This window comes from Callospermophilus lateralis, chromosome 7, assembly GCF_048772815.1.
Source record: "Callospermophilus lateralis isolate mCalLat2 chromosome 7, mCalLat2.hap1, whole genome shotgun sequence".
Classification (NCBI taxonomy): domain Eukaryota; kingdom Metazoa; phylum Chordata; class Mammalia; order Rodentia; family Sciuridae; genus Callospermophilus; species Callospermophilus lateralis.
This window is the reverse complement of record NC_135311.1, coordinates 12,548,982-12,568,276: the sequence shown is the minus strand read 5'-3', so window position 1 is coordinate 12,568,276 and position 19,295 is coordinate 12,548,982. Positions and strand designations below refer to the sequence as shown.

At 43.8% G+C, this 19,295-nt stretch overlaps 1 protein-coding gene across 1 annotated transcript in view; it reads left to right on the top strand.

Moving 5' to 3' along the window:
• Slamf6 (SLAM family member 6) overlaps nt 1-18,898 on the top strand; it is a 29,479-nt gene extending 10,581 nt beyond the window's left edge. Inside the window, exons 2-7 of the mRNA XM_076862400.1 lie at nt 2,876-3,211; nt 15,010-15,273; nt 15,662-15,778; nt 16,124-16,162; nt 17,091-17,170; nt 18,815-18,898. Coding sequence (XP_076718515.1) covers nt 2,876-3,211; nt 15,010-15,273; nt 15,662-15,778; nt 16,124-16,162; nt 17,091-17,170; nt 18,815-18,898 — 920 coding nt within the window. The remainder of the gene's footprint in view (nt 1-2,875; nt 3,212-15,009; nt 15,274-15,661; nt 15,779-16,123; nt 16,163-17,090; nt 17,171-18,814) is intronic.
• Nucleotides 18,899-19,295: the final 397 nt, after the last annotated feature.

Sequence of the window (19,295 nt, the reverse complement as noted above, 5' to 3'; positions counted from 1 at the left end):
ACAAGAACAACTTAGGTTTATTCTGACTCACGGTTTCGGAGGATTTAGTCCATGCTTGACCAGCTCCAAGTCGAGACATCATGGTGGAAGGATGCAGAGAAGGAAAGGTGCTCAGCTCATGGCAGCGAGGGAAAAGAGAGCGAGAGAGAAAGGAGAAGGGGGCTGGGAAATAGATAAACCCTTACCCCAGCGTGCTACTTCCTCCAGCTGGGTCCCACCTTCCATAGTCCATTCAGCTATCAATGGATGGAGCCCTCATGACCCCAATCACTGCTTAAAGACCCACCTTCAAACCTTGTTGCACCTGGGCACCATGTTTCTAACACATGAGCTTTGGGGAACATTTCAGATTCAACCCACCACAAGAACTTGCCTCCATGAAGATTGAATCCTAGTGGAGGGGAGGAAGAAAAACCAATGCACATCTGTATGTTCTGATATAGACCACATGATAAGTACCATGGAGAAAAATAAACCCAAAGGCAGCGGGGTATGGGTGGAGGCTGATAGTGAGGAAAGCATGGTCACAGAAGGCCTCTTGCAGAGGGAACATTTGTATTAAAGACATTATGAAGGCAAAAGAATGAGTGGTATGTCTACCTGGAAGAAGTGCATTCTGGCAGTGGTAATTACAAGGGCAACATCCCTGGTCTATTTGAAGAATAGCCAAGCAAGTTGAAGCAAAATGAACAAAGGAGAATTACAGAAACTCAGACTGAAAAGAGAAAAACGGCCAGATCACTTAGTCTTTATGGGTTATTGAAATTATTTCTTTCGTTTAGGTTTCATTTGGGCTGTGTTGTTGTTTTAATTTTTTTTTCTAAAGACAAAGATAAAACTGTCCAAATCCTCATTACTACCTCAATGAATTACACAATGAATGCCTATGTAGCCAGACCCAGGTCAAGGTCCAAAACATCACCAGCCCCTCAGACCCCTCCTCTTTATGTTCCCTTCTATTCACCTCCCTCCTTCCCAAAGGAAACAGCATAGATTTGTTTGCCTGTTTTACAACTTCACATAAATGGGATCATAACATTGTGTGTGTGTGTGTGTGTGTGTGTGACTGAATGTGGCTCAAAATTTTGCTTGTCAATAAATAAATAAACCCCAAGATAAAACAAAAGATTTAGCAGGTGATATTCACCCACGTGATTCCCAGAGGGATCAGGGATGAAGATGACCATGAATTACAGTGGGTTGAATTACTGATGGGAAAGACGTAGTGCAGAGGGGAATGGATGATGGCAGCATAGATTCCATGTGACAATTCAGGAAAGGAAACAGAAATGCAAGCTCCCCTAGGAGCCGAGTGTCAGACACACACACACACACACACACACACCACACACACACACACACCCTCAGCTCCTTTCCTGAGATCCCAAGAAGCCCTGATTGTGGTTACTTATTCATTGACACAAACATCGTCTTTAAGAATCAAGACTTTTTCACTCTTTAGGCTCAAATGTTGGGTCTCTGAAATGGGTTTATGAGAATGCATCCATGATGTGCCACTTTAAACATTTTTTTATCAGTTTTAACTCCTCAATCACTAGGCTGAAATATTTTTTAAAGATTTTTTTAAGATGGACACAATTTCTTTACTTTATTTATTTTATTTATCTTTATGTGGTGCTGAGGATCAAACCCAGTGCCTCACATGTGCAAGGTAAGCTCTCTACCACTGAACTACAGCCCCAGCCCCTAGGCTGAAATCTTTTTGAGAGCAGGAAAATAATAAAAGTAGTTGAAGTCAGAAGACCTAGGTTTGAATGCTGATTTACTATTCTTTAGCCATGTAACTCTGGGAAAGCTAGATAACTTTTGTGTCTTAGGTTTTATTTGTAAGTAGAAATAATAATCCCATCTATTAGCCTCAAAGAATTGTAGTTGGCATCCAATGAAATAATGCATGTGGAAAACTATGTATGCAGTAAATCTGTTATTAATCCTCCAAATTAAGCAAGCATACTATATGGACAGTCGGCAATCAGTAAATGTCCAGCTGTAATTATACTTCATCAGCAAAGACTTGAAGTTTTTGGAGTCTGTACCAGGGAGTTGATGTAGTTCCATGTCCCTCACCACCTGATGCCTAAGGACTCAGGCGTCACGGGCCATCCATGGGTTGTGTATGTGAGCGATGCACATTTGAGCATATGGGAGGACTGGCCTGCAACACAACTGTTGCGTGTTCTTTGGGCCATGCAACCCACATGTGCACTTTGCTCTTGCTATGCCTGTGTTCCCACACAGCACCTGAGACAGGTGTGACTTGCCAAGATGCCGATCAATCTCCCGACCGCAAGACTCAACCCCCTGAAACCTGCCCCCTTGCCTTATTTGGAAAGAACATTCCATTGAAAACCTCCTTTTGTGTGCACCCCCCCCTATAAAAAATAAAAAGAATTTAGGTGGCTCGCTCTCTTTCCAACAGACCCCTAAGGTCGAGAGCCATCTTAGATTTAAAAAAGGTATTTTCTGTGTGCTTGCGAGCTTTCTTGGCCATTTTTTTTAAGTGATTGGTGTAGCCAGCTCTTGTGAACCCAGCTCAGGTCACCAGCCTGGCTAGCTGGCGATACTCAGGGGCTGGGATAATGAAGTATGGTCATGGCCCAGGAATAGTGTAGAAGTGGGCACGGGGCCAGGATCAACTGCCAACCCACCAAGAATGCCAGATGTTTTGCTGGAGGTGGAGCCACTGGGGCTGTGATGATCCACTGTCAGACTCCTAACCCTTTCTCTCCCCATTATCTCTCTGGGCTTCAGTTTGAAAAAAAGCTCTAACAGATTGGCATAGATGGAGGAAGAGGCACAGGAATTGGAAGATTGCCGTGGACGGTTTTATAGCCCTTTCCTTCTGTATTTACAGGGAATGCAGCAGTTTCACGATGCACCTCTCCCCCAAGGATGGTGAACGGGATTCTGGGGAAGTCAGTAACTTTCCTCCTGAACTTTCCTGCGGATAAGAAAGCCAACATGATCACCTGGAATTACAATGGAATAAACGTAGCAGTCATACACCTGAATGAATTAGGAGACCCAGAACACCTGGTGCCCTTTAGAAACTGGAAAGAGCGACTAAACTTCACCCAGACATACTCCTTGCATCTCAGCAACCTGACGATGACAGACGCAGGATCCTACGAAGCCCAGATAAACACAGAACCTTCTCTAACGGTTTCCTGTTTCACTCTGAGGATCTTCAGTGAGTCTAAATGTGGGGTTGCATTTTATACGTACTAAAAAAAAAAAAAAAAATTAGATCTGTCAATCCTATGTGACTACAAGTGTGTATTCTAGTCTCCTGGTAAAGAGGATGGCATTTGGAGTCAGAATGAGGTCCAGTGGTGACAACCAAATAGTGGCAGAGCCGAGAATAGATCTGTCTTATGGCGGTCCATTCAGCATCACCTCCCTTCCCCCTGTCCAATAAAAAGGGCCCCTTCAAACAGAAATGTAGTATAATTGATGGACGTGAAATTTTATAATACCGTTAACATGTTCACCACATGTATCTGGCGTGTGACCCTCACAAAGGCTCCATGAGATGCAACCCTTTTGCTTGAGGCATCATTTTGGTCACAAGGCTTATATAGGAACTTGCCTACAGTCACAGAGATGGTATATGACAGCGCTTCCCACCTAACCAGACTGCCACAATACTTCACTTTACCCAAAGCGTAGACTGACCTAATAGAGGGGTCTGTGTGCAGAACAGTGGTCTCCCTGGGAAGTGCTCTGTGAGGGTGAGGCAATAAAGAGAAAAGTCTTTTCTGTTAATGTTGTTTGACCTCTAACAATATTTTCCCCCGATGGCTCATGTTGACCTTTAGGGGGAAAAACATGCCTCCCCAAGATTAAACAGTGAAAATATCCTCAACATAGAATTAAGGAAACTGTAATGAGATATGGTATAAGTCTATATCAAAAAAATATAATCAGTGATGTTCAAAGAGCCATAAATGACTTTAGGCTTTTTTTCAAAAAAAATCACTTCCCAGAGATGTTTTACAAGGGGTTCAAGCATTAAGTTGGCCACCAGACTAGGCCACTTTAAAGACCACTGAGACTATATAATTACTACCTAGCAGAGATCCCACAAGGTCTTAAATTCATCTGGAAGCCTTTGGATTAAGAGATGTTATCTCAAAAAAAAATTGTTAAAATTTCTCTACAAATAGGACACTCATAAACATTCAGTGCACAGTCCCTGGATATTTGATGAGTCTATCATGTTAGATGAGTCAAAGCCATGTTCTTGAAATAATATGACATGGAACAGGTAAATGTTGTAGGAGGTAAAAAAGGATGTCTGGAAAAATTCTCAGCAAGAGATTCCAACTAAAGGGGCAAAGTGCTCCTTCCCGGGCCCCCATTTCAGGGTTGTCTAATGGTACCTTCCCGTGTAGGAAAATGATTTTGTCCCGCGCAGATTCCCTCAGCACTTTTTGCACTCTAAAGCCGGAGAATGAGTTTTCCGTCATGACCAGTTCTTTTCTTAATGGACTTAGCACTGTGGGCTGAAAAGAAAAGCAAACTTGGCCCGAGGTATCATTTTCATCACCTGCTTCTAGCTCCCTACCACCAACCAGCCAGAAGGGTTTCTCTAGGCAACTGGGAAGAGCATCCATTCTGAGACCTGCAGTCTAGGCTTCCAGCTCATTGACAGTCGCAGCTTCTTTAGGAGGGTTGCCTATCTACACCAATGCCCAGTACCAGGGAAGGAGACAGCTTACAACGTATGACAGCTTCCTTGACTTGGTGAAAGCCACGATCAGGACCTCTGCCATCAACATAGTACATGAATCGGAGCTCAGGAGGGTAGGCATCTCTGGTCAGTCCAGTCAGCAAGGGGATGGTACAGCCCTCGGCCCCAGGTGCCTCAGTCAAAGCCTGCAGCATCTGGTACTTGCACCAAGGATCATGAAGGAAGCCTGGAGTGATAAGCAGCACACGGCAGTGACTACTGCTCAGTGCTTGGCACAGCTCGGATACAATGGCGCCACCTGGGGTTGCATCCCGAAGCTGCAGGAAGCAGCGTAGGCTGGCAGTACTGCTCTCCAGCTCTTTCAGCTATAGATCAGCGGGGAAAACTTAAGGGCCCCTCCCAGCTCTCCTGTGAGCGCAATAGCCAGACCGAGGGCGGCACGGGAGCCGCGGCTGCGGCGAGGGAGCCGGCGGCAGCGGCGACTGCGGCGAGGGACACGGCGGGAGCCGGGGCTGCGGCGAGGGAGCCGGCGGGAGCCGGGGCTGCGGCGAGGGAGCCGGCGGGAGCCGGGGCTGCGGCGAGGGAGCCAGCCGGAACCGGCGGGAGCCGCAGCAGCGGCACGGGAGCCAGTGGGAGCCGCGGCGGTGCTGGCACAGGAGCCGGCGGGAACCGCGCGGCGCGGGACTCCCAGCTACCGCTCCCACCAGTGCTGACAACTGAGGTCTCTTGCACCGACTCGCCTTGGCGTGGGACTCACGGCTACCGCTCCCACCAGTGCTGACAACTGAGGTCTCTTGCATCAGATAAGGGGGCGTGGCTACCAGAAGGTAAGCAAGTTTGCTGGGGGTGCTCAGCCCCAAGCTCTACAAACTAAGGGCCTGAGGGAGGCAAACAAGGAGAGTGTGCCCAGGCACTAATGAAACAGCTGCTCCACGCGTGTGCAAGGTAGGCAGAACTGTGACCACCGACAAAACAGGCCCAGTGGACTGCCAGACACATCGCTCAGGTTGGGGGAGGGGCAGAGCCGCCGGGCGCCTGCAAGTTAGGCAGACCTGCGAATCACCAGCAGATCAGGCCCAGCAACCGCGGAGCGGCAGAGCCACCCCCGGGCCTGCAAGGAAGGCACACTTGCCACACACCAGCAGGTCAGGCCCAACAAACTGCGGAGGGGCACAGCTGCCCCACGAGCCTGCTAGGTAGGCAGTACCCTGACCACCAACAGAACAGGCTCAGAGGACGGCCAGACACATCGCCCCACCCCGGTTGGGGGAGGGGCAGAGCCGCCAGGCGCCTGCAAGGTAGGCAAACCTGCGTCTCACCAGCATATCAGGCCCAGCAACCCACGGAGCGGCAGAGCTACCCCCGGGCCTGCAAGGTAGGTGCACTTGCCACCCACCGGCAGGTTAGGCCCAGCAACTCTCGGAGGGACACAGCTGCTCCACGCACGTGCAAGGTAGGCGGAACCGTGACCACTGACAAAACAGGTCCAGTGGCACGCCAGATACATCGCCCCGGTTGGGGGAGGGGCAGAGCCGCCACCAGCGCCTTTTAGGTAGACAGACCTGCAACCAACAGACAGAACAGGCCTAGTGGCCAGCGGAGGGGCAAAGCCGCTGCTCACGCCTGCAAGGTAGGCGGACCTGTGACCACCGAAAGAACAGGCCCATCGAAAGTACAGGCACAGCGGCCTCCCGGCGTGGTAGGCACATTGCCTCAATTGGAGGAAGGGGCAGAACCACCGCCAAAGCCTGCGAGGGAGACTTTGCAGCTATACAAGAGCAATATAAATATATAGGGGGAAAAATCAATAACACAACAGTTTCACCAAGCAGAAAGAAACGCGATCAATATGAAAAGACAAGGAAAGAAAGCACCACAAGCAATGCAGGTCAACTCAACTTTAGAAGAGGTAATTTCTGCAGCAGATGGAATGTCAGATAAAGAATTCAGGATATACATGCTTCAGATGATCTGGAGTCTCAAGGAAGACATTAGACAGCAAAATCAGTCAATGAAAGACCACTTCGACCACTTTGACAATCAATTACATAAACAAATCCAAGAAGCTAAAGATCAATTATACAGGGAGATAGAGGTTATAAAAAACAAACAAACAGAAATCCTGGAAATGCAGGAAACAATAAACCAACTTAAAAACTCAATTGAGAATACTACCAGCAGAGTAGAACACTTAGAAGATAGAACATCAGACAATGAAGACAAAGTATTTCAACTGGAGAAGAACATAGACAGCTCAGCAAAGCTGTTAAGAAACCATGAGCAGAACATTCAAGAAATATGGGATAACATAAAGAGACCAAACTTAAGAGTCATTGGGATACAGGAAGGTACTGAGGTCCAAACCAAAGGAATGAGCAATCTATTCAACGAAATAATACGAGAAAACTTCCCAGACTTGAAGAATGAGACAGAATCCCAAATCCTAGAAGCCTACAGGACGCCGAATGTGCAAAATCATAAGAGATCCACACCTAGACACATTATAATGAAGATGCCCAACATACAGAATAAGGAGAGAATTTTAAAAGCTACAAGAGAAAGGAAGCAGATTACATTTAGGGGTAAACCAATCAGGATAACAGCTGATCTTTCAACACAGACTCTCAAAGCTAGAAGATCCTGGAATAACATATTTCAAACACTGAAAGAAAAGGGGTTCCAACCAAGAATTGTGTATCCCGCGAAATTAAGCTTCAGGATGGAAGATGAAATTAAAACCTTCCATGATAAACAAAAGTTAAAAGAATTTGCAGCTAGAAAACCATCTCTTCAAAACATCCTTGGCAAAATATTACAGGAAGAGGAAATGGAAAATATCAATGAAAACCAACAGCGGGAGGTAGTACAGTAAAGGGGGGGGGAATAATCAAAGAGGAAAACAAACCATGTTTAGTAACATAAATAAACAAATATGGCTGGAAGAACAACCCATATCTCAATAATAACCCTAAATGTTAATGGCTTAAACTCACCAATTAAGAGACACAGGCTAGTAGAATGGATCACAAAACAAGACCCAACAATATGCTGCCTTCAGGAGACGCATTTGATAGGAAAAGACATACATAGACTGAAGGTGAAAGGTTGGGAAAAATCATATCACTCATATGGACTTCGGAAACAAGCAGGAGTGTCCATACTCATATCAAATAAAATAGATTTCAAGCCAAAGTTAATCAAAAGGGATGAAGAGGGACACTACATACTTCTTAAGGGAACCATACACCAACAAGACATAACAATCATAAATATATATGCCCCAAACAATGGTGCAGCTATGTTCATCAAACAAACTCTTCTCAAGTTCAAGAGTCTAATAGACCACCATACAATAATCATGGGAGACTTCAACACACCTCTCTCACCACTGGACAGATCTTCCAAACAAAAGTTGAATAAGGAAACTATAGAGCTCAATAACACAATTAATAACCTAGACTTAATTGACATATATAGAATATACCACCCAACATCAAGCAGTTACACTTTTTTCTCAGCAGCACATGGATCCTTCTCAAAAATAGATCATATATTATGTCACAGGGCAACTCTTAGACAATATAAAGGAGTAGAGATAATACCATGCATCTTATCTGACCATAATGGAATGAAATTGAAAATTAACGATAAAAGAAGTAAGGAAAAATCATGCATCACTTGGAGAATGAACAATAGGTTACTGAATGATCAATGGGTTATAGAAGACATCAAGGAGGAAATTAAAAAATTCTTAGAGATAAATGAAAACACAGACACAACATATCGGAATCTATGGGACACACTGAAAGCAGTTCTAAGGGGAAAATTTATTGCTTGGAGTTCATTCCTTAGAAAAAGAAAAAACCAACAAATAAATGATCTAATACTTCAACTCAAAATCCTAGAAAAAGAAGAGCAAAACAACAGCAAAAGAAGTAGAAGACAAGAAATAATTAAAATCAGAGCTGAAATTAATGAAATTGAAACGAAAGAAACAATTGAAAAAATTGACAAAACTAAAAGTTGGTTCTTTGAAAAAATAAATAAAATCGACAGACCCTTAGCCATGCTAACGAAGAGAAGAAGAGAGAGAACTCAAATTACCAGCATACGGGATGAAAAAGGCAATATCACAACAGACACTTCAGAAATACAGAAGATTATCAGAAACTATTTTGAATCCTTATACTCCAATAAAATAGAAGATAGTGAAGGCATCGATAAATTTCTTAAGTCATATGATTTGCCCAGATTGAGTCAGGAGGATATTGACAACCTAAACAGACCAATATCAATTGAGGAAATAGAAGATACCATCAAAAGACTACCAACTAAGAAAAGCCCAGGACCGGATGGGTATACAGCAGAGTTTTACAAAACCTTTAAAGAGGAACTAATACCAATACTTTTCAAGCTATTTCAGGAAATAGAAAAAGAGGGAGAACTTCCAAATTCATTCTATGAGGCCAACATCACCCTGATTCCTAAACCAGACAAAGACACTTCAAAGAAAGAAAACTACAGACCAATATCTCTAATGAACCTAGATGCAAAAATCCTCAATAAACTTCTGGCGAACCGGATACAAAAACATATCAAAAAAATTGTGCACCATGATCAGGTAGGATTTATCCCTGGGATGCAAGGCTGGTTCAATATACGGAAATCAATAAATGTTATTCACCACATCAATAGGCTTAAAAATAAGAACCATATGATCATCTCGATAGATGCGGAAAAAGCATTCGACAAAGTACAGCATCCCTTTATGTTCAAAATTCTAGAAAAAATAGGGATAACAGGAACATACCTCAATATTGTAAAAGCAATCTATGCCAAGCCTCAGGCTAGCATCATTCTGAATGGAGAAAAACTGAAGGCATTCCCTCTAAAATCTGGAACAAGACAGGGATGCCCTCTCTCACCACTTCTGTTCAACATAGTTCTCGAATCACTGGCCAGAGCAATTAGACAGACGAAAGAAATTAAAGGCATAAAAATAGGAAAAGAAGAACTCAAATTATCACTATTTGCAGATGACATGATTCTATACCTAGCAGACCCAAAAGGGTCTACAAAGAAACTATTAGAGCTAATAAATGAATTCAGCAAAGTGGCAGGCTATAAAATCAACACGCATAAATCAAAGGCATTCCTGTATATCAGCGACAAATCCTCTGAAATGGAAATGAGGACAACCACCCCATTCACAATATCCTCAAAAAAAATAAAATACTTGGGAATCAACCTAACAAAAGAGGTGAAAGACTTATACAATGAAAACTACAGAACCCTAAAGAGAGAAATAGAAGAAGATCTTAGAAGATGGAAAAATATACCCTGCTCATGGATAGGTAGAAGTAACATCATCAAAATGGCGATATTACCAAAAGTTCTCTATAGGTTTAATGCAATGCCAATCAAAATCCCAACAGCATTTCTTGTAGAAATAGAGAAAGCAATCATGAAATTCATATGGAAAAATAAAAGACCCAGAATAGCAAAAACAATGCTAAGCAGGAAGTGTGAATCAGGCGGTATAGCTATACCAGACTTCAAACTATACTACAGAGCAATAGTAACAAAAACAGCATGGTACTGGTACCAAAACAGGCGGGTGGACCAATGGTACAGAATAGAGGACACAGAAACCAATCCACAAAACTACAACTATCTTATATTCGATAAAGGGGCTAAAAGCATGCAATGGAAGAAGGATAGCATCTTCAACAAATGGTGTTGGGAAAACTGGAAATCCATTTGCAACAAAATGAAACTGAATCCCTTTCTCTCGCCATGCACAAAAGTTAACTCAAAGTGGATCAAGGAACTTGATATCAAATCAGAGACATGGCGTCTGATAGAAGAAAAAGTTGGCTATGATCTACATACTGTGGGGTCGGGCTCCAAATTCCTCAATAGGACACCCATAGCACAACAGTTAATAACTAGAATCAACAAATGGGACTTACTCAAACTAAAAAGTTTTTTCTCAGCAAAAGAAACAATAAGAGAGGTAAATAGGGAGCCTACGTCCTGGGAACAAATCTTTACTCCTCACACTTCAGACAGAGCCCTAATATCCAGAATATACAAAGAACTAAAAAAATTAGACAATGAGATAACGAATAACCCAATCAACAAATGGGCCAAGGACCTGAACAGAAATTTCTCAGAGGAGGACATACAATCAATCAACAAGTATATGAAAAAATGCTCACCATCTCTAGCAGTCAGAGAAATGCAAATCAAAACCACCCTAAGATACCATCTCACTCCAGTAAGATGGGCAGCCATTAGGAAGTCAAACAGCAACAAGTGCTGGCGAGGATGTGGGGAAAAGGGTACTCTTGTACATTGCTGGTGGGACTGCAAATTGGTGCGGCCAATTTGGAAAGCAGTATGGAGATTTCTTGGAAAGCTCGGAATGGAAACACCATTTGATCCAGCTATTCCCCTACTCGGTCTATTCCCTAAAGACCTAAAAAGAGCACACTATAGGGACACTGCTACATCCATGTTCATAGCAGCACAATTCACAATAGCAAGACTGTGGAACCAACCTAGATGCCCTTCAATAGACGAATGGATAAAAAAAATGTGGCATTTATACACAATGGAGTATTACTCTGCATTAAGAAATGACAAAATCATAGAATTTGGAGGGAAATGGATGGCATTAGAGCAGATTATGCTAAGTGAAGCCAGCCAATCCCTTAAAAACAAATGCCAAATGTCTTCTTTGATATAAGGAGAGTAGCTAAGAACAGAGTAGGGACAAAGAACATGAGAAGAAGATTAACATTAAACAGCGATGAGAGGTGGGAGGGAAAGGGAGAGAGAAGGGAAATTGCATGTAAATGGAAGGAGACCCTCAGGGGTATACAAAATTACATACAAGAGGAAGTGAGGGGAAAGGAGGAAAAATATAAGGGGGAGAAATGAATTACAGTAGAGGGGGTAGAGAGAGAAGAGGGGAGGGGAGGGGGGAGGGGGGATAGTAGAGGATAGGAAAGGCAGCAGAATACAACAGACACCAGAATGGCAATATGTAAATCAATTGTTGTGCAACTGATGTGATTCTGCAATCTGTATATGGGGTAAAAATGGGAGCGCATATCCCACTTGAATCAAAGTGTGAAATATGATATATCAAGAACTATGTAATGTTTTGAACAACCTACAATAAAAATTAATTAAAAAAAATAAAAAAAAAAAAAAAAAAAAAAAAAAAAAAAAGGGGCAAAGTGGTACCAGGTCAAGGTATTCATTTTCTGAGGCTGTTCAGACCTAAAACAACAGAAATGTATTTGTATTCTTTCAAAGTTCTGAAGACTGAAAGTCCAAAATCCAGCTGTGGTCAGAAGTGTACTCCCACTGGAGGCCCTTAGAAGACTCTGTTCTCTCCAGCTTCTGGTTGCGTTCCTCATCATCCCACTCTCTGTCTCTGTGGCCACATCACTCCTCTCTTCTCTGTGATTTTGCCTCGTCTGTCTCAAATATCCCTCTGTTTTTATCTTGTAAGGACACTCATCATTGGATTTAGTGCCTCCCAGAAAATTCAGGATTACCTCCTTATCTACTACATTCCTTTTGCAAGGCCCTTTCTCCAAATAAGGTAATATTCATGGGTTCTGGGATGTATCTTTAGCCTTTATAGACAGGATCACCCTCCCTGATCATCAAGTGACCATCAAGGCAGTGCTAAGACCCTGAAGAGAAGTGAGACTCATACTATGGAGAGCCCAAGTACAGACCCCACACCAACATTTGCCGAGACAATGTCCTGACACAGTGGAGAAAACTAAGCATGAATTCTCTTACAACAACCACATTCCTGGGACTCCATGCCAATCCCTTTCCAGGGCTTCCTACCCTAAATGTTTTTTTAGTTTGTATTATTTCTCCTTCAAAAGATCACACACAAAGAGATATGTAAGCTACAGCAATTCGCTTGACAAAGAGTGAAAAGGAATTTCCAAAATGCAATAGCTAGATTTGTTTTTCAATATTGACCAATCGTCCCTAGGCATGAGGATAAGGATGGCAAAGATTGATGTTATAAGCCAATACCAGTGAACGGAGAGTAACTGACCAGAGTTTAGTGTCAAAAAAAGATGTTGAAGTCATGTTAGGTTTATCTACTGAGTCAATGTGGACCATAAATAATGCACATGTACTCTTCTAGCCACTTAGAATAAATACATCAGTGAGCAAAATACACAAAGATCCCTCCCCACCCCCTGACATTCTGGATAGGGAATGGAGGCAGGTAATAAATAATACATGGACTATATAAACAAGTGTATGTAAGAAAGCCATGAGTTCTATGGGGAAAAGGGAGAAATTAGAACGGCATAAGGAGCTTCGGGAGTGCCAGGAAGCAGGAGTCCATTTTAAAGAGTGTGATCAGAATAGGCCTCATTGAAATATGAGGCAAGGTCTGTTGAAGTGAGAGAGTGAACCATTCCGATATCTGGAGGAAGGGCACACCTCGCAAGTCTCCCCTGTGCCTGGCATGCTCACAGAACATCCAAGAGGTTGAATATGAGGAACAGAGTGAAAGACGAGTAACAGGAAATAAAGTCAGACAGGAAATAGGGGGATGTACATTGTAAGGTCCTGAGAGTCATCACAAAGACTTTGGCTTCTATTGTCAGTGACATTGAGGGCCATTGGAGGGTTTTGCAAATACTCAATATGACTTTGACTTTGTTTAAAGAATACCTTGTTTACACTGTTGAGAAGCCATTGGACCAAGAAGGAAGCCATTGCAATAAGTCAGCCAAGAGTTGGTGCTGGCTTGGACCAGTGTGGTAGTAGCAGAGGCAGTGAGAAGAGATTTGATTCTGGATATATGTTAAGGAAAAGTCACCAGAACTTTTTTGATTCGAGTATGAGATGAAGGGATGCGTCACAGATAATGCCAGAGATTTTTGCCCAAGGGAATGAAATTATTATTCCTAAGTGGGGGAAGGGTACAGATTGAATAGATTCTAGACAGAAAAACAGAAGTCCTTTTAGACTTTGTGATATACCGAGTTTGTGATATACTCATATCCAGGTGTAAATGTCAAATAGACAGGTGTATATTCACTACATGGGAAAAAGTAACAGAACATGTTTTTGAGGTCAGCCATGGACAAAAGCCATGACAGTCATGCCATCTATTTGTCATCCCTGTGCTAGGCTCTGTCTCCCTTAATGCTCATAATTTACCTGAGAAGTAGATACTATTGCCTGATTTTCCAGAGAAGGAAACCACCACTTAGAGATATTAATAATCTCTCCATAGTCATGAGAGCAGCAAACAATAAAGCCATGATCCTATCCCAGATTTTCTTGGCTCCAAATCCTACACTCCTTCAGTACAAAAGAACTCCATTCTATCAAGTTATAAGTACATCTAATTCCATAATTTCTCAGCTAAGTCCTCCCTCCCCCAGTGCTGGGGATCAAACCCAGGACCCTTTTTATGCTAGGCAAGTACTCTACCACTGAGCTAACCGCCACCCTTCAGTTAATTAAGTTTAAAGCTCCACCCAATCTCTTCTAACCAGAGACTCAGAGCCATTCTCTTCTTTGTGGAATCACCTTTACTTCTATCCCCAGGTCAAGACTAGGTTAGGGCCTTTTTTTTTGTCTTGCTCTCACGTCTCCACTGGTTCCTTGCCACTTCGAGGCAACAGCTGCTTCTCTGGGCAACACTTTCCAGTCTTTGGTCTCAGAAATTTCTGCATTTATGTCAATTCAAATGGCAATGTAGGGCTGGGGCTGTAGCTCAGTAGCAGAGCTTTTGCCTAGCATTTGTGTGAGGCACTGGGTTTGATCCTCAGTACCACATAAAAATATATATATATATATAAATAAAATAAAGGCATGCTGTTCATCTACAACTACAAAATAATTTTTTTAAAAAAATGACAATATATTTGCATTTATGTGCTCCCCAGTCTCTAAATTGTCTTTATGAGAGGTATTGTTCACAGATCAGAAGGTACCCCAAGGATTAATCTGGAGCCCAGAAAGGTAGAGAGACCAGTCCCAAATTACCCAGATAGTCTCTCCCTTCCCATTTATCTTTCCAGTTACTCCGTCTCATACTGAAGTCTCTTTCGTTGGTCACCCCAGACTTTCCTACCATCAATTAGATGATACAAGGAGAATCTTTTAGAGTATACAGGCCATAGTATACAGCAGAAGTGAAATATCAAAACATAAATGCAATGAAAAATTTTTAGAGCAGTCTGAACTGAGTCATTCATCCTTAACCCACGTCTCTTCTCTGTCCACAGGACCACTGAGTAACTTACAGATTACCCATCACACTCAACTGTCTGGGAATAGCACCTGTGAGATCCGCCTGACCTGCTCTCTGGAGAATCCAAATGATACTGTCTCATTCGGGTGGAAGCTCTCAGAAAACAGCTCTCTACGAGAACCAAACCTCACTATCTCCTGGGACCCCATGAGTTCCAGTGAACAGAACTACACCTGCATAGCTGAGAACCCCGTCAGCAATTTATCATCCTCGGTCACTGCCCAGAGTCTCTGCACAGGTAACAGTCGGCCTCAGGTGTCTCTAAGAGACTTGAGCAACGGAGGGGTGTGCCATGTCCTCAACACCCTACAAGATTCCCAAAACAGCGGCAGTGGGAGACAGCCCAACAGCAGCTAAGGGTGGGGTGGTAGGCAGCTTCTGGGGCCCTGTGCTTCTCACTACCTCCTAGTCTCTCCCTCCTCCTTCCTCCTTTGCAAGCCCTTCTCTGAGGGGGGCAGGGGGGAAGGACTCAGAAAGCAGGACTTTCACCATCCAGGATCCTGCCAGAGTCCCAGAACTCTGGGTACAGATGAACCCAAGAGACTCTGTGAAGGCCCCGAGAAAAACACTCTAGTACTCACTCTAGGTGTCTAAAGAAGTTCCATTTCCTTTTTTCCCCTTTTCAGGTGTTAAGAAAAATGTAAACTGGGTCAGAACATTGATTATGATTCTGGTTGCTTTGTTGCTCCTTGCCATACTCATTGCGTGCGCACTGGCTTCACGGGCTTGGAAGAACCGAACAGGCAGGTGTACTTTCTCCCTCCTTGTCTCTCCTCCCAGGTTGCAGGTATTTAGAGTTTGGGGCCTCTGATTGCTAAGAATCTCTTACAGAAAACAGGTGAAGGGTGGAGAGCAAGCAAACCCTAGCTCAGCTAGGCAGGAATGATCCTAGGGGTGTGACCGAGCACCTGCTAATATCCTAAAGGAGGTGTCCTACTGGGAGAACTAGGAGCCAGCCTCAGGGTCCACTTGCCCACCTACCCTTCCTTTGGGGCCCCTTCCTCCACATTCTCTAGAGAGGCACCTATTGGGGGTGGGGGATAAGAAGGCCTCTCTCAAACATTTCAATTTCCTTATTTATTTTTCAGGCTCCCTCCCTTTGCATACTCAGCAAACTCAGCATCCTGGTGAGCACCCAGACTTTAAACTGCTGATCATAAAGCAGGCAGGGAAAGATGACAGAAAGAGGAAGGAGGCTGGCAGGAAGTCAGAACGTCACTACTCAGATGCACCCCGCGGTGCAAGCTCATGAGCACGCACCATGGACCTCACACAGTTAGTGAGATGGGAGTCCCTCTCCTCCCTTCTGATGCATAAGTTTGCTCTAGTGAAAGGGCTGGTAGCCCGTCCATTTGCACCCAGAAAATTCTGAGCAGAGGAAAAAAAAAATGAGCATCAAAGACTCAAAACCAAATTGCCTGTGACTGCATCACTGCTGGTTAACCAGGGTTTGGACCATGGATAGACACGGTGGAAAAAGAAAGTGTGATCTAGAGATGCAAGTACAGGCTCTGGGCTCAAACTGGCTTTGAGTCAGAGATGAGAGATATCAGGCTTAGGGAAGAGCCGGAGGACTGGGGTCAGAAGACACACATTGGAGTTCCTGTTCCATCACTTCCCATGTGACTTCACACAAGTCAGTGGAGATTTGGGGGCCTGCAGTTCCTCATCTCTAATATAATTGAATTCACCTTAAGGGCCTGTGAAGGTTTAATAATGTTTCCTCGGGGAAATAATTGGTTACATTAGGCTCACAGCATCCCCAGCTCTTCTGTAGATAGTGCTACTTAGCCATTCACACACGGAGCCCGAGGACACCTCTGAAGCCCAAGGGCACCTCAAGACCACTCCCCACTCAAGAGAGGCGGTCAGAAACAAACCACATGATTAAGAAGGTTCTGGTTCAACCCAAAACTGTCCTTGTGAGCCCTAAGGAAAGGGGAGGCTTGAGACAATTGCCTCTTTGGGGACAGAAAGTGGTCGGAAAAGGCAAGGTACTGGGAGAAGCAGTCCCAAAGTCCTTCTGCCACTGATGGTGCCTCTTTGTCTTAGCAGCAGAGCCTCTACAGAACACAGAGTGCACGTCAGTCTCTCCCGGGAGCACCGTGTACGCGCAGGTCACGTATCCAAACCTGGTGAGTCCTTTTAGATTCATACTACATCACTGTGGCTGTTTTTTACAGGGATCGCTCACAAACTTATCACAGTCACAATCACCTGACGGCTGACATCCACTACTGAGAGGAGAGGGCAACAACGGGGATTGCAAACACAGCACAAGACCTTCCCAGGGTCTGCTGCTTCCGCAGTGAACATTTATTCCTTCTTTGCTCTCCGCTCTTCTCTGTTGGGTGCCTCAGTAGGTCTTGTCCCCTCGGTAAAATTACAAGCTGTCAGAAAGGGTGAATTAGATTTTCTTTTCTGTTCTCCTATATCCTAGCATGACACTCAATTAATATGTGCAGGATGGATCCGAGTTCCACTGAGTTTGAGTGTTTCCATGGAGACAGTTCCATAGCAGGAAGCTTGTAGAGATGTTAGGGGAGCTCAGAAGTAGTCTCTCAAGAGGGCAAGAGGGACCAGAATCTGCAACCCCTCCACAGGAGGGGAAACTAAACCATGAGCAGCTCTCCTCTCCTCTACCAACATAATGGGAAGGTCTTGGTCCAGCATTGGAAACTCCTCGGTCCCTACTGTTTCCACCACCCCCTAAATAAAACATCTATATGTCACATTTCTAAATAACACTATACTGTTACTGTTGAGAGTCGTCTGTGAGTTGTATGTGGACTGTATTGCTCATCCTAGACTAGTGAATGGGATAATCTGGTGTCTGGGAACTTCCAGTGGATATTCCTCTGGTTGACTGCCCAGACACTGCCCTATTCCGCTATGCCTGGTCCCACACAGCACCAGAGATGGGGTGACCTGCTATACCACCCAGCCGCACAGCCCCTCTCAGATTGGTTTGACCTGCCAAGATGCCATTCAACCTGCTGACTGCAAGATGTCAGGATGCAAGACTCCACCCTTGAAACCTTACCCTTGCCTTTGATGTAAAGCCATTTTCTAATTGTCTAGCTCCAGTGCCCGTGTGGACTGGACCTATCAGGGGCTCCAACTCTTTAAAACTGTCCTTTCTGACGCTTTGTCTTTTGTTCTTCACTAATTATTCTAGACTTTAATTACTCAGGAGGCTTATCCCTCCCAGCAGGCAAGAATTCCCTGGCAAGGTACTGGCCACCCTGTGATACTATACCTCCTGAGAGAACAAGAAAATGATGTGGTGACCAGGAAGTTATAATGACAGAGACAAATGGAGTAGGCAAAGTGAACTACTCCAGTTATAACAAGTGAAAATCTGTGACAAAAAAAAAAAAAAATATATATATATATATATATATATATATATATATATATATATACACACACACACACACACACAATAACTCTGGTATACAGACTGGTTCTTAAAAATTGATGGAGGAGAGGAGAATTAGATGCAGGATGAGAATGGTTCCCTCTCTTCATACAAGGCTCATTTTCTCTCTCTCTCGTTCTTGAGGCCTCTGGTTTGCTCTTCAGTTTTGGGCTCAGGAAAAGCCATTAAAACTCCTCAGGTCTGAACTGGTGGGGCTTGGTCTCCATCACCTCCTCCTAAATACACTTCTTGCTCTTCCTCTTAAAGAACTTTGACATATTCCCTCTTCTATCGCATTGCTTTCCTCTGTGTGAGCCAAATGCATGTGATGCTTTTTTTTTTTTTTTTTTTTTTGCAGGAAATGAAAATCCCAGCACCCACAAAGCAGGACTCCATTACAATTTACTCCACAATTAATCATTCCAAGGAGGTAAACCCATGATTGCTTCATGTTCTTATATTCTTACCCCTTTCCCCAGACCTATGATCTTGCAAATAAAGTAAAAGGGCCATTTTATAGATTTCCCAAATACCAGGAAGATACAGAAAGTCTCAGGACATCCAAAATGTATCTGAGAAGTTATCTTGTATTAGGGTCATCATCCATAATTGAGTTTTCAAACTACTTGTTGTTGTTGTTGTTTTAATTGAGTCCCACCTTATGCTACCAATATCCCTACTATCTGTCTGCCCGTCCCCTCCTATATCTGTAGACATGGGGTTGGGGGTGGGGAAGCTGTGGTTCCAGTCTCTATTAACCTACTTCGTGTTTTCTTTTTTTCCCACAGACTAAGACCACTTCTGCCAGGGCAACTGCCCTTAACAATATCCAATAAATT